Source organism: Triticum aestivum, chromosome 3D, assembly GCF_018294505.1.
Source record: "Triticum aestivum cultivar Chinese Spring chromosome 3D, IWGSC CS RefSeq v2.1, whole genome shotgun sequence".
Lineage (NCBI taxonomy): Eukaryota > Viridiplantae > Streptophyta > Magnoliopsida > Poales > Poaceae > Triticum > Triticum aestivum.
In genome coordinates this window covers 607,992,870-608,008,805 of record NC_057802.1, presented here as the reverse complement: position 1 = coordinate 608,008,805, position 15,936 = coordinate 607,992,870, and the positions used below count along the sequence as shown (strand labels likewise).

Below are 15,936 nucleotides of genomic sequence, written 5' to 3'. Positions count from 1 at the left end.
CCCGGGCGAAACCTTAGCCGCCACTCCAGCCCCCCTCCCAGATCTCCCCCTCCCCTCGCCGCCGCCGCCGGGCAAAGCCCGCGTGGCGTCGGCGGCGGCGGGGCCTCCCATTTTTTCCCTCTCGCGAGGCCTGGGCAGCGCGGGGTTGCTCGGCCAAGGAGAGGAGTGGGGACGTGGCGGGCGCGATGCGCGCGGCGAGCAGGCGCCGGCGGGCGCAGTGCGCGCGGCAGGCGCTGCGCGGGTAGTGCTGCGCGCGGCGAGAAGGCGCGGCGAGCAGGGGCCGGACCCGATCTAGGGTTTCGGCGGGCCCGGGGCTTCGCTGCTGAGTAGCGTGACGGCGCGCGTGCGTGCACGACGCGAACCAGCAGCGGGCGTCGCGGTGGCGTGCGGGGGTTTCCCCTGTGCCGATCTGCCGGAGCGGATGCCCGGCGGCCTCGCGCATCTGCCATGGCGGGCGCTCGCGGGAGTGTGGAGGGGGCTCTGTTGCGTGTTGTTGGTCCGCAGGGGCGAGGAGTGGCGCTGTGCTTGTGCGTCATGGAGGCGCAGGGGCGAGGAGTGGCGCCCTTCAACCGTGTGCACGTCCAGCTCCTAGGGCAGGGGTGCCGTCCATCCTATTGGTGCTTGGGGAGGGTCGGGCTGACCAATTCCAGGGCGGAGGTCCGGTCCTAGCGCGCGGCGGCGCGAGCCTGTTAACTTTGGCTTGGTTTTTTTGCTCTGTTTCGGCGCGCTGCGGTGCGGGCCGGTCAGTTTAGGTTCTTCTCTGGTCTTTCTTGAGCGCTGCGGTGCGAATTCTCGCCCAGATCTGCGCACGGAGTCAAAGGATGGCCGAAGCCGACTTGGTTCGCCCAGGTCCTGCGAGCGGCGAGGCAGACCGGTCAGGTGGGCATGTGCTTGCCTAGTTCTGCGTGCGGCAGCGACATTCCCGTGTCTGGTAGTGTGTGCCTGACTTCATCCGGCCCGGTGGCGATGGGTAGGTCTCGAATCCTGGATGGGTGGCGGAAGACTTGGCTTCGGATGAAAATCCTGCATTGACCTCGTCGGTGCCGACGGTAACGACATCTATGGATGTCGTCTTCTTCCTTGGAGGTACCGCCGTGGAGCTCATTGCTCTTCCTACCTCATAGCTGAGGTCTTCGGGTGAAAACCTAAGATCTGGCGGAGCCAGATTGGATGATGGTGGTGTTACCAATACCACTTCCTCCTTGAAAGCGTCATCTTGGTGACCTCGACGATGGATTCCGATGATGTGCACGGTTGTTGACTGAGCTTGGGTTTGTGTTGGTGCCGGCGGGTTTCTTTTTCTTTCTTTTCTTTTTGCACTAGCCTTTTTGCTGTGCTTTCCTCCTTTGGAGGGCTCTTGTTACTCATCTTCTGATCAATGAATTTGGCAGTTCTCCTGCCAACGTTTAAAAAAAAATAGTGTCTACAATGGGCTTGCTCTTAGTGGCATCTACTCCCTAGTTGTATTTTACATTTATATACTCATGAATTAGATGATATGGGCCCTATTGCCTGGCTCGAGAGGGAAAATTCAAAAGGTGTTGTCTTGTGCTATTCCTGGCTTGGTTATTTTCTTTTTTGTAATTTACACTATATTTTCTGTGTTTTTTTAGTCTTCAAAATATATTTTCAAAAAAAGTTTGTAATATAGAATTTTAAATCAACTGAAAATATTGCATGTGCAATTGTGCGGGTGTGGGCTAATTTGCTATTTGGCAACTGAAAGTGTCAAATGCTTCTTCGTGTATGGTGGTATTTTAAAAGCGCATTTAAAATAATAATACCCTACAACCAAACCTGAACAAATTGATCAAACAACTACCTGGGTGGGGGGGGGGGGGGGGGGGGGGGGCGGAGGGTGAACACCTGACCGTTTCACGAAAACGGACTTGCAAAAGAGCTTGCTAATGTAAATCACATGGCCATCTAGACCACCCGTCATCGGCACCCACATGCTCGTGTGGACATTTGCCTTGAAGACGCTCACCTTGTGGGTGAATCTGAGACCACATGAATAATGTTATGTCAACTACTAATGCTTGTTATCTCTAACCGTGGTAACCAATCGAGTTCATATATGAGTTCACATATGCCCGATGTGTGAGAAATGGAAAATAGCCTTGTTTGAATTTCATCGTGATCATCGAGAAAAAAGGTCAAAAGAAGAAGAAAATGTTGTGATGGTCTCCTCATTATAGCTTGCATCAATCATAAAGTCGTGAAACTCAAACCTTTGTCCTGCTAATTAAGGGTAATTGAAGCCAAAAAATGATGCAATGACTATAGCTTATAGGCAGCCATGGATGAAAGGCGAGGTTCAAGAGGAAGATCAAGGGAAGAAGGGGAGAAAACAAGCACACACCATTGGAGTTCAAAACCCTAGTGTACTGGGTGACGAGCATAGAAAACATAGTATCACCTTCACACCAAAAATCAAGCCAGAAAGACATAGATACCCCAGAATCCATGGTAACCATTTTTTTAAGTGAGAAAATTGCATTCTAGTATTGAACTTGCTTAGATAAATCACTTGCTACAAACTTTGTGCACAGACTGCAACATGACCTAATCGTTGATCGTATGACTTGGGGTTCACTAACCATCCTTTCACCAAATGCGGCAAGAGCCATGGGCAATAAGCAATATTACACCACATAAAGAATTAGGGAAATTATCTTTGTTGTTTTTCGAAAGTGGGGAAATTGTCTCCTTGGTGGTGTCAGGTCAGGAAGTTTGAAGATTGAGGTGACCTCCTTGTAAAAAAGTAGATTCAAGGCGACAGGAATCCCGCAATTTATCCAATCCCCTCTCCTTTTCTCTCTCCATTGAACCTCACGCTGCCAATGGCCTTCCCTCCCCTAGAGCTCTGCACTGCTATGTCCCAAACCACCCATTGTCACTTGAATACACACGGTTTGGAAAGCTCCTTTGGCCATGTGTAGTGCACCCATTGACTCACTGTTGAGTTCCGTCTACTCCTAGTGTGAGCTATGTAACTAGATGCTTCAAGCCATCTATCAAAATGGAGAATCGGTGATCCTTCAAGCCATCTATCAAATTGTGGCTCGCCAAAAATGAGGTGGGCGGCGGCAAGATCAGTGATCCGGAAGCTATAGCTATGGGGGTTCAGTTCTTCATCGAGGAATGGCAATCAACAAAGGAACCAAGGGAGGCAACTTGCTGGTCCCAATTGGCGGAGCACTGGCCCCCTCTAGACGAGGGATGGATTAAATCTAACACGGATGGTGAGATGCCGAAGACCCGAGTTAGAGGAAGAGGAGGGGCGGTCTTGAGAGATCACCATGGGGGGTTCCTTGGCGGGACTTGCTGTTCTTGTTGGGAATCGTAGCAAAATTTTAAAATTTCCTACGCATCACCAAGATCCATCTATGGAGTATACTAGCAACGAGGGGAAAGGAGTGCATCTACATACCCTTGTAGATCGCGAGCGGAAGCGTTCTAATGAACGGGGTTGATGGAGTCGTACTCGCCGTGATCCAAATCACCGATGACCGAGTGCCGAACGGACGGCACCTCCGCGTTCAACACACGTACGGAGCAGCGACGTCTCCTCCTTCTTGATCCAGCAAGGGCGAAGGAGAGGTTGATGGAGATCCAGCAGCACGACGGCGTGGTGGTGGATGTAGCGGGGATCTCGGCAGGGCTTCGCCAAGCTTCTGCGAGAGGGAGAGGTGTTGCAGGGGGAGAGGGAGGCGCCAGGGGCTGTGGTGCTGCTGCCCTCCCTCCCCCCACTATATATAGGCCCCCTCGGGGGGAGGGGCGCCGGCCCTGGAACCCATCTACAAGGGGGGGGCGGTGGCCAGGGGGGAAACTTCCCCCCAAGTCAAGTGGGGCGCCCCCCACCCCTAGGGTTTCCAACCCTAGGCGCAGGGGAGGCCCAGGGGGGCGCCCCACCCCACTAAGGGCTGGTTCCCTTCCCACTTCAGCCCATGGGGCCCTCCAGGACAGGTGGCCCCACCCGGTGGACCCCCGGGACCCTTCCGGTGGTCCCGGTACAATACCGATAACCCCCGAAACTTTCCCGGTGGCCGAAACTTGACTTCCTATATATAATTCTTCACCTCCGGACCATTCCGGAACTCCTCGTGACGTCCGGGATCTCATCCGGGACTCCGAACAACTTTCGAGTTTCCACATACTAATATCTCTACAACCCTAGCGTTACCGAACCTTAAGTGTGTAGACCCTACGGGTTCGGGAGACATGCAGACATGACCGAGACGCCTCTCCGGTCAATAACCAACAGCGGGATCTGGATACCCATGTTGGCTCCCACATGTTCCACGATGATCTCATCGGATGAACCACGATGTCGAGGATTCAATCAATCCCGTATACAATTCCCTTTGTCAATCGGTATGTTACTTGCCCGAGGTTCGATCGTCGGTATCCCAATACCTTGTTCAATCTCGTTACCGACAAGTCTCTTTACTCGTACCGTAATGCATGATCCCGTGGCTAACTCCTTAGTCACATTGAGATCATTATGATGATGCATTACCGAGTGGGCCCAGAGATACCTCTCCGTCATACGGAGTGACAAATCCCAGTCTCGATCCGTGCCAACCCAACAGATACTTTCGGAGATACCCGTAGTGCACCTTTATAGTCACTCAGTTACGTTGTGACGTTTGGCACACCCAAAGCACTCCTACGGCACCCGGGAGTTGCACGATCTCATGGTCTAAGGAAAATATACTTGACATTGGAAAAAGCTCTAGCAAACGAACTACACGATCTTTTGTGCTATGCTTAGGATTGGGTCTTGTCCATCACATCATTCTCCTAATGATGTGATCCCGTTATCAATGACATCCAATGTCCATAGTCAGGAAACCATGACTATCTGTTGATCAACGAGCTAGTCAACTAGAGGCTTACTAGGGACACGTTATGGTCTATGTATTGACACATGTATTACGATTTCCGGATAATACAATTATAGCATGAACAATAGACAATTATCATGAAGAAAGAAATATAATAATAACCATTTATTATTGCCTCTAGGGCATATTTCCAACAGTCTCCCACTTGCACTAGAGTCAATAATCTAGTTACATTGTGATGAATCGAACACCCATAGCGTTCTGGTGTTGATCATGTTTTGCTCTAGGGAGAGGTTTAGTCAATGGATCTGCTACATTCAGGTCCGTATGCACTTTACAAATATCTATGTCTCCATTTTGAACACTTTCACGAATGGAGTTGAAGCGACGCTTGATATGCCTGGTCTTCCTGTGAAACCTGGGCTCCTTGGCAAGGGCAATAGCTCCAGTGTTGTCACAGAAGAGAGTCATCGGGCCCGACGCATTGGGTATCACCCCTAGGTCGGTAATGAACTCCTTTATCCAGACTGCTTCCTGTGCTGCCTCTGAGGCCGCCATGTACTCCGCTTCACATGTAGATCCCGCCACGACGCTTTGCTTGCAACTGCACCAGCTTACTGCCCCTCCATTCAAAATATACACGTATCCGGTTTGTGACTTCGAGTCATCCAGATCTGTGTCGAAGCTAGCGTCGACGTAACCCTTTACGACGAGCTCTTCGTCACCTCCATATACGAGAAACATATCCTTAGTCCTTTTCAGGTACTTCAGGATATTCTTGACCGTCTATCTCTATAGATCTTGATGCCTAATATATAAGCAGCTTCTCCAAGGTCCTTCATTGAAAAACACTTATTCAAGTAGGCCTTTATACTTTTCAAGAATTCTATATCATTTCCCATCAATAGTATGTCATCCACATATAATATGAGAAATGCTACAGAGCTCCCACTCACTTTCTTGTAAACACAGGCTTCTCCATAAGTCTGTGTAAACCCAAACGCTTTGATCATCTCATCAAAGCGAATGTTCCAACTCTGAGATGATTGCACCAGCCCATAGATTGAGCGCTGGAGCTTGCATACTTTGTTAGCATTCTTAGGATCGACAAAACCTTCCGGCTGCATCATATATAATTCTTCCTTAAGGAAGCCGTTAAGGAATGCCGTTTTGACGTCCATTTGCCATATCTCATAATCATAGAATGCGGCAATTGCTAACATGATTCGGATGGACTTCAGCTTTGCTACGGGTGAGAAAAAGTCTCATCGTAGTCAACCCCTTGAACTTGTCGATAACCCTTAGCGACAAGTCGAGCCTTATAGATGGTCACATTACCATCCGCGTCTGTCTTCTTCTTAAAGATCCATTTATTTTTTATGGCTCGCCGATCATCGGGAAAGTCAGTCAAAGTCCATACTTCGTTTTCATACATGGATCCTATCTCGGATTTCATGGCTTCTAGCCATTTGTCGGAATCCGGGCCCGCCATCGCTTCTTCATAGTTCGAAGGTTCACCGTTGTCTAACAACATGATTTCCAGAACAGGGTTGCCGTACCACTCTGGTGCGGAACGTGTCCTTGTGGACCTTCGAAGTTCAGCAGTAACTTGATCCGAAGCTTCATGATCATCATCATTAACTTCCTCCTCAGTCGGTGTAGGCACCACAGGAATATCTTCCCGCGCTGCGCTACTTTCCGGTTCGGAAGGGGTGACTATCACCTCATCAAGTTCCACTTTCCTCCTACTTACTTCCTTCGAGAGTAACTCTTTCTCCAGAAAGGACCCGTTCTTGGCAACGAAGATCTTGCCTTCGGATCTGAGGTAGAAGGTATACCCAATAGTTTCCTTAGGGTATCGTATGAAGACGCATTTCTCCGACTTGGGTTCGAGCTTTTCAGGTTGAAGTTTCTTGACATAAGCATCGCATCCCCAAACTTTTAGAAACGATAGCTTAGGTTTCTTCCCAAACCATAATTCATACGGTGTCGTCTCAACGGATTTCGACGGAGCCCTATTTAAAGTGAATGCGGCAGTCTCTAAAGCATAGCCCCAAAATAAGAGAGGTAGATCGGTAAGAGACATCATAGATCGCACCATATCCAATAGAGTGCGATTACGACGTTCGGACACACCATTTCGCTGAGGTGTTCCAGGCGGCGTGAGTTGTGAAACGATTCCACATTTCTTTAAGTGCGTACCAAATTCGTGACTTAAATATTCTCCACCACGATCTGATCGTAAGAACTTTATTTTCCTGTCACGTTGATTCTCAACCTCACTCTGAAATTCCTTGAACTTTTCAAAGGTTTCAGACTTGTATTTCATTAGGTAGACATACCCATATCTACTTAAGTCATCAGTGAGAGTGAGAACATAACGATATCCTCCGCGAGCCTCAACACTCATTGGACCGCACACATCGGTATGTATGATTTCCAATAAGTTGGTTGCTCGCTCCATTGTTCCGGAGAACGGAGTCTTGGTCATCTTACCCATGAGGCATGGTTCGCACGTGTCAAATGATTCGTAATCAAGAGACTCCAAAAGTCCATCTGCATGGAGCTTCTTCATGCGCTTGACACCAATGTGACCAAGGCGGCAGTGCCACAAGTATGTGGGACTATCGTTATCAACTTTACATCTTTTGGTATTCACACTATGAATATGTGTAACATCACGTTCGAGATTCATCAAGAATAAACCATTGACCAGCGGGGCATGACCATAAAACATATCTCTCATATAAATAGAACAACCATTATTCTCGGATTTAAATGAGTAGCCATCTCGAATTAAACGAGATCCAGATACAATGTTCATGCTCAAAGCTGGCACTAAATAACAATTATTGAGGTTTAAAACTAATCCCATAGGTAAATGCAGAGGCAGCGTGCCGACGGCGATCACATCGACCTTGGAACCATTCCCGACGCGCATCGTCACCTCGTCCTTCGCCAGTCTCCGCTTATTCCGCAGCTCCTGTTTTGAGTTACAAATATGAGCAACCGCACCGGTATCAAATACCCAGGAGCTACTACGAGTACTGGTAAGGTACACATCATGTTGCCGACCTTCTTGTCCGCTAAGTATTTGGGGGCAGTTCCGCTTCCAGTGACCACTTCCCTTGCAATAAAAGCACTCAGTCTCAGGCTTGGGTCCATTCTTTGACTTCCTCCCGGCAACTAGCTTACCGGGCGCGGCAACTCCCTTGCCGTCCTTCTTGAAGTTCTTCTTACCCTTGCCTTTCTTGAACTTAGTGGTTTTATTCACCATCAACACTTGATGTTCCTTTCTGATCTCCACCTCCGCTGATTTCAGCATTGAATATACCTCAGGAATGGTCTTTTCCATCCCCTGCATATTGAAGTTCATCACAAAGCTCTTGTAGCTCGGTGGAAGCGACTGAAGGATTCTGTCAACGACCGCGTCATCCGGGAGATTAACTCCCAGCTGAGACAAGCGGTTGTGTAACCCAGACATTCTGAGTATGTGCTCACTAACAGAACTATTTTCCTCCATTTTACAGCTGAAGAACTTGTCGGAGACTTCATATCTCTCGACCCGGGCATGAGCTTGGAAAACCATTTTCAACTCTTCGAACATCTCATATGCTCCATGCTTCTCAAAACGCTTTTGGAGCCCCGGTTCTAAGCTGTAAAGCATGCCGCACTGAACGAGGGAGTAATCATCAGCATGTGATTGCCAAGCGTTCATAACGTCTTGGTTCTCTGGGATGGGTGCTTCACCTAGCGGTGCTTCTAGGACATAATCTTTCTTGGCAGCTATGAGGATGATCCTCAGGTTCCGGACCCAGTCCGTATAGTTACTGCCATCATCTTTCAGCTTGGTTTTCTCTAGGAACGCGTTGAAGTTGAGGACAACGTGGGCCATTTGATCTACAAGACATATTGTAAAGATTTTAGACTAAGTTCATGATAATTAAGTTCATCTAATCAAATTATTCAATGAACTCCCACTCAGATAGCATCCCTCTAGTCATCTAAGTGAAACATGATCCGAGTTAACTAGGCCGTGTCCGATCATCACGTGAGACGGACTAGTCAAGATCGGTGAACATATCCATGTTGATCGTATCTTCTATACGACTCATGCTCGACCTTTCGGTCTTCCGTGTTCCGAGGCCATGTCTGTACATGCTAGGCTCGTCAAGTCAACCTAAGTGTATTGCGTGTGTTCCGAGGCCATGTCTGTACATGCTAGGCTCGTCAACACCCGTTGTATGCGAACGTTAGAATCTATCACACCCGATCATCACGTGGTGCTTCGAAACAACGAACCTTCGCAACGGTGCACAATTAGGGGGAACACTTTCTTGAAATTATTATAAGGGATCATCTTACTTACTACCGTTGTTCTAAGCAAATAAGATGCAAAACATGATAAACATCACATGCAATCAAATAGTGACATGATATGGCCAATATCATTTTGCTCCTTTGATCTCCATCTTCGGGGCGCCATGATCATCTTCGTCACCGGCATGACACCATGATCTCCATCATCATGATCTCCATCATCGTGTCTTCATGAAGTTGTCACGCCAACGATTACTTCTACTTCTATGGCTAACGCGTTTAGCAATAAAGTAAAGTAATTTACATGGCGTTATTCAATGACACGCAGGTCATACAAAATAATAAAGACAACTCCTATGGCTCCTGCCGGTTGTCATACTCATCGACATGCAAGTCGTGATTCCTATTACAAGAATATGATCAATCTCATACATCACATATATCATTCATCACATCTTCTGGCCATATCACATCACAAGGCACATGCTGCAAAAACAAGTTAGACGTCCTCTAATTGTTGTTGCAAGTTTTTACGTGGCTTCTATAGGTTTCTAGCAAGAACGTCTCTTACCTACGTAAAACCACAACGTGATATGCCAATTTCTATTTACCCTTCATAAGGACCCTTTTCATCGAATCCGTTCCGACTAAAGTGGGAGAGACAGACACCCGCTAGCCACCTTATGCAACTAGTGCATGTCAGTCGGTGGAACCTGTCTCACGTAAGCGTACGTGTAAGGTCGGTTCGGGCCGCTTCATCCCACAATACCGCCGAAACAAGATAAGACTAGTAGCGGCAAGAAAAATTGACAACATCTACGCCCCCAACTGCTTTGTGTTCTACTCGTGCATAGTAACTACGCATAGGCCTGGCTCATGATGCCACTGTTGGGAATCGTAGCAGAATTTTAAAATTTCCTACGCATCACCAAGATCCATCTATGGAGTATACTAGCAACGAGGGGAAAGGAGTGCATCTACATACCCTTGTAGATCGCGAGCGGAAGCGTTCTAATGAACGGGGTTGATGGAGTCGTACTCGCCGTGATCCAAATCACCGATGACCGAGTGCCGAACGGACGGCACCTCCGCGTTCAACACACGTACGGAGCAGCGACGTCTCCTCCTTCTTGATCCAGCAAGGGGGAAGGAGAGTTTGATGGAGATCCAGCAGCACGACGGCGTGGTGGTGGATGTAGCGGGGATCTCGGCAGGGCTTCGCCAAGCTTCTGCGAGAGGGAGAGGTGTTGCAGGGGGAGAGGGAGGCGCCAGGGGCTGTGGTGCTGCTGCCCTCCCTCCCCCCCACTATATATAGGCCCCCTGGGGGGGAGGGGCGCCGGCCCTAGAACCCATCTACAAGGGGGGGCGGCGGCCAGGGGGGAAACTTCCCCCCCAAGTCAAGTGGGGCGCCCCCCACCCCTAGGGTTTCCAACCCTAGGCGCAGGGGGAGGCCCAAGGGGGGCGCCCCAGCCCACTAAGGGCTGGTTCCCTTCCCACTTCAGCCCATGGGGCCCTCCGGGACAGGTGGCCCCACCCGATGGACTCCCGGGACCCTTCCGGTGGTCCCGGTACAATACCGATAACCCCCGAAACTTTCCCGGTGGCCGAAACTTGACTTCCTATATATAATTCTTCACCTCCGGACCATTCCGGAACTCCTCGTGACGTCCGGGATCTCATCCGGGACTCCGAACAACTTTCGGGTTTCCGCATACTAATATCTCTACAACCCTAGCGTCACCGAACCTTAAGTGTGTAGACCCTACGGGTTCGGGAGACATGCAGACATGACCGAGACGCCTCTCCGGTCAATAACCAACACCGGGATCTGGATACCCATGTTGGCTCCCACATGTTCCACGATGATCTCATCGGATGAACCACGATGTCGAGGATTCAATCAATCCCGTATACAATTCCCTTTGTCAATCGGTATGTTACTTGCCCGAGGTTCGATCGTCAGTATCCCATACCTTGTTCAATCTCGTTACCGGCAAGTCTCTTTACTCGTACCGCAATGCATGATCCCGTGGCTAACTCCTTAGTCACATTGAGCTCATTATGATGATGCATTACCGAGTGGGCCCAGAGATACCTCTCCGTCATACGGAGTGACAAATCCCAGTCTCGATCCGTGCCAACCCAACAGATACTTTCGGAGATACCCGTAGTGCACCTTTATAGTCACTCAGTTACGTTGTGACGTTTGGCACACCCAAAGCACTCCTACGGCACCCGGGAGTTGCACGATCTCATGGTCTAAGGAAAATATACTTGACATTGGAAAAAGCTCTAACAAATGAATTACACGATCTTTTGTGCTATGCTTAGGATTGGGTCTTGTCCATCACATCATTCTCCTAATGATGTGATCCCGTTATCAATGACATCCAATGTCCATAGTCAGGAAACCATGACTATCTGTTGATCAACGAGCTAGTCAACTAGAGGCTTACTAGGGACACGTTATGGTCTATGTATTGACACATGTATTACGATTTCCGGATAATACAATTATAGCATGAACAATAGACAATTATCATGAACAAAGAAATATAATAATAACCATTTATTATTGGCTTTAGGGCATATTTCCAACAGTTCTTTCACTTTTGCTTTGGACCCTGAGTTGATGAAGCTATTGACGTGTTTGCAGGGTGGCTGCGTTGCAATAGATAATGAGTGAAAAAGCTGGTGCCAGAATGAGACTCTCAAATGATTGTGAACAAACTCAAGGCAAAAGAACGGGATCTCTCCATATATGGAGCACTTGTAGAGGAGGTGAAAGGTGTGCTGCTTACCATAGAGGAGTATTGGGTCTCGTGGGTGAGACGCTCGGCTAATAGCGTCTCTCACTTATTAGCTAAGGAAGGTTGGACAAATGAACTATGCAAATCATGGTTTCATATCTTGTATTATGGATGCTTTAAACTCGGACTCTGAATAAATGCAACACTTCCAACTAAAAAAAGAATACACATTGTTTTTGCACCCAAAATATATAATTTTTTAGGGATTGCCCAAAAAATCTGTGTATCTTTTTTTTGAGGGGTATATTTTGAGAAACCAAAAAAAAAAGTATGGCAGACTATCTAAGCATTCAGCCCAGAACTGGCCCATCCTTCCCTACCTACTCCGATATGGCCCAGTCTCTCCTCAAGCCCAATTCTGAAATTCCCCATCGCCGCAGCGCAGAGTCGCAGGCGCAAGCGCAACCAGCAAATTCGAACCCTAGACACCGGACGGCCGCGTTGGCCGGCGGCGCGGCGGCGTGGGCATCCGGCGTCCTGCTTCCATTCCTCGACCCTCTGATCTATGCGCTCCGTCTGGCGGCAGCGCCCGCGCGCAAGCGGCGTCGCCTCCCCCCGTTCTTCGGCGCCCCTGCAGCAACTGAGACACTTAGTACTAGTAGGTTCGTTTTGCTTCCACTTCCAGTTCGATTGAAATTCGAGACTTGTTGCGGTGGATTCATGAATTACTGAGTCAGTTGTTCACATGCTTGTTTAGTACCCTGTTATTTATGTTGAATTCTCTAGCTCTGCCGTGCTAATTTCCCCAGAATTATTATTTTCCTAGCATATTTCATTCGCTAAGAAAGATTAACTAACATAATTTAGTACATGGCTTTAAGTTAATCCACATGTAATCATGACATTAAGTTAGTACATGTTGATCATGCTTATATTGACTAAACACATTGTTGCACCTGAATAATTTGAGTGCGAGTCCACATCTATCTATGTTAATAAAGGAGGTCCTGTTCTGGGGTAAATTGACTCTGTCCTGAAGTAGAGTTGCATTTCATCATTTGCCCACGTTGACAGCATATCAATTATATACCCTACATTGTTCGTCCATTGGATATTTTGCGATACAAGGTTTTCAAAAAAATAATCACATCTTCTTCAAATGACCCCTTTCAGAATGCAGCATGCCACATGTTTGCTCTTTTAACACAAGTATAATCAAGTTTTTCAGCTTATTGACGCAATAGTCGAGTTCAGTTCTATTAGCAGAAACATACTGGACTTGTTTCGCTCAAATGCCATCTCTCGGTTGTTGCTTCCTTTTCGTTTTGCTATGAACAAGCAACTTACTTAGTGCACCATTTAGGTCTCCCATGTTTCGTATTTTAAGTGTTATGTGGTAGAATCCACGCTAATTTAGGCTCCCTGGAAATGCTAGGACAGTTTAATCTGGATTCTGAAGCAATGAGTACCTGTGAAAAGGCCGGAGCGGAAGCTACATCTGTTGTGAGTTCAGACAGAGTAAGCAGTCTACCTCCAGAGATAAAGGGTGATATCCTTTCTCGTTTGCTTGTCGAAGAAGCGGTTAGGACTAGCATCTTATCAAGTACTTGGAGGAATGCATGGACTGATATGCCAAGAGTATTTCTGCAAGATGGAAAGCTTGCACAAACCAAGTTTGTTACGTTGGTCGATATGGTGCTAGCACTCCACAAGGGAACCATAGAAGAGTTTAATATATCAGGTAACAAAAGTTACCATTATGAGTTTGCTAGGTGGATGCTCATGCTGTCAAGGAGATCACCAAGATCAATTATAATCAAGTTGAACTCATTGCCGGAGTATAGGATTCCCTCATGCCTATTTTCTATCGGCAATTTGAAGATTCTGCACATGGAAAACTGCACCATCTTGTTGCCCCGGGTATTCCAAGGTTTCAAGAGACTAACTCACCTCAGCCTGAAACTTTTCTCCTCCACGGACATGGACATCCAAAATCTGATCTCGTTCTGCCCCGTACTGACTGATTTGAGATTAGTTCGTTTTGAGGGCATCAGGTGTCTAAACATTCAAGCTCCTAAACTGGAATATCTTGAAGTTGTTGGGGGCTTTGAAGACATTAATTTGGATGCCCCTAATCTAGAATGGGCCGTTCTCACTCTTAATCCCAAAGCTAAAGCATATCAATCTGTTCCAATTGCTCATGACACGAAAAACTATGTCAAGAAGTCATTGGGAAGCGTAAGTGACATAAAACAACTTGCATTTTTTGGCTTTTTCCTGAAGGTGGGCTATTGCTAGCTCCAAGATTACTATGCCCTTCTTCTGTCTTATGATTTCTGACTAATCTGTGTTGCTATTTCTTTTCTTTTTCTTTTCTTGTTGCAGCATCTATCAAAAGGGTGCATACCTATGAAGCTCCCTGCCGTGTTTACTCGCTTGGAGCATATTTATCTTACGATTTGGGACCAGAGGCAAGTCTTGGCCGCTTGTTCATTGTTTCAGAATGCCCCTAACCTAAAGAGGCTTAACATGCGGGTACGTATGCCTCCAGTCAATCCTCTCCATCCGACCCATGTTCATTCTTGTATTCACGGCACCTAATGAGTTGTGAAAAGAAAATGCAGAGTCGCTTTCCGGGCCCATGGTATCAGGATCAGGTGAGCATTCAAGAGCTTACCGTGCAATTGCAAATGGACCATCTCGTAACGGCCAGTATGGAAGGTTTTGCGGGTCTTGACTATGAAGTTGATTTCGTGGCAAAGCTACTGAGCTGGGCACCAGCTTTGGAAGAATTGGAGATAGAATGGGAGGGCGAAACAGACTGCAGCAGGGTTCTTGCGAAGCTATTAGCTCTGCCGAGGGTATCTCCCAGGGCCAAGGTCATTGTTACATTTTGATAGCCATGCATCCCTACAGTCTGCAGTGCATAATCCCCAGCACTTTGCCGGTTTAATTTGCTGCTGAGTAGAACTATTTCGTCTTTGTTGTTGCGAATGCCCCATCTAGGTAGAGGTAGTGTGTTTTGTTGACAACAATCGGTGGGGGTACTTAATGTGCTATCAGCAAGTGTTTTCCATGTGAAACACTCCATTCCTTTGGGCAACCAAGGTCACGCAAGCTGCTGCTGCCATTCCTTCACACACAGCCCGTCCTTCCTTAATTGTGTCAGATGAGTTTGTTTTTGTGTTCTGTGTACGGTTAATTCCTGGTTCTAGCAGATATGTGTATAAGAAGTGATCGCATTCACCTTCATGTTGTATCAGCAAGATGTGAACACAAGACATCAAACTGTACCTTGGTATTGTACTTTCTGCATGTGTAGACGTATGAAGCCTGAAGTCTTTTGAGTTAAAAAAAAGCAGCTCATGCCTGACCACTCTACTTTTTGACATCAAAGCAAATCATCAGATTGGCCTGCATTGATTTCAGATTAGAATGAATGTTCAATGCTCACACATCTTCCTATTTGTTTGCTGAGAGGGCAAAATATTTTTATACCACCATTGCTTTTAATATTAGCTATCGCATTATCCGCATTGATCCAATTATTGCTTCAAATAATTTATAAAAACAAATTCAATAATGTTTATTCAGGTGTTAATGAAACATATATTTGACCTTCTCTATGCCCTTATTGCCTAGCTCGAGATGGCAAATTTGTAAGGTGCTGTCTTGTGCTATACCTGCCATGGTTATTTCCTATTCCGTAATTTATACGCTACACTTTCCGTACATTGTTAGTCTTTAAAATATTTATTCAAAAAGAGTCGTCATAGTACAGAATTTTAACTTGATTGAAGATATTGCCAGTGCAATTGAGCGGGTGCGGGCTAGTTTTGGAACACTTCTTGGTATGTCTAAATGCGGTGGTATCTCGAAACTATTTTTTTAAATACCATACGTAAAAAAAACCTAGGACAACTCATAACAGGAGATAAACCATTTCTCATAACCATAACTTGTGATTGGAAAACTTTTACGGGATCAACGGACTGGCTGAGGTGGGGATTTGTGAT

At 47.1% G+C, this 15,936-nt stretch overlaps 1 protein-coding gene across 3 annotated transcripts; it reads left to right on the top strand.

Moving 5' to 3' along the window:
* Window positions 1-12,358: 12,358 nt before the first annotated feature.
* LOC123075875 (F-box/FBD/LRR-repeat protein At1g13570) lies at window positions 12,359-15,301 on the top strand. Of its 3 annotated transcripts, none has more exons than XM_044498376.1 (4): window positions 12,359-12,582; window positions 13,356-14,203; window positions 14,306-14,455; window positions 14,545-15,301. In XM_044498376.1, the coding sequence occupies exons 1-4, from the start codon at window positions 12,486-12,488 to the stop codon at window positions 14,815-14,817; spliced, it is 1,368 nt and encodes a 455-aa protein (XP_044354311.1). In that variant the 5' UTR covers window positions 12,359-12,485; the 3' UTR covers window positions 14,818-15,301. The 3 variants fall into 3 exon arrangements, with proteins under 3 accessions (XP_044354311.1, XP_044354312.1, XP_044354313.1); XM_044498377.1 differs by having other exon boundaries at window positions 12,362-12,582; window positions 13,356-14,158; XM_044498378.1 differs by having other exon boundaries at window positions 12,380-12,582; window positions 13,361-14,203.
* The last annotated feature ends 635 nt before the right edge of the window (window positions 15,302-15,936 follow it).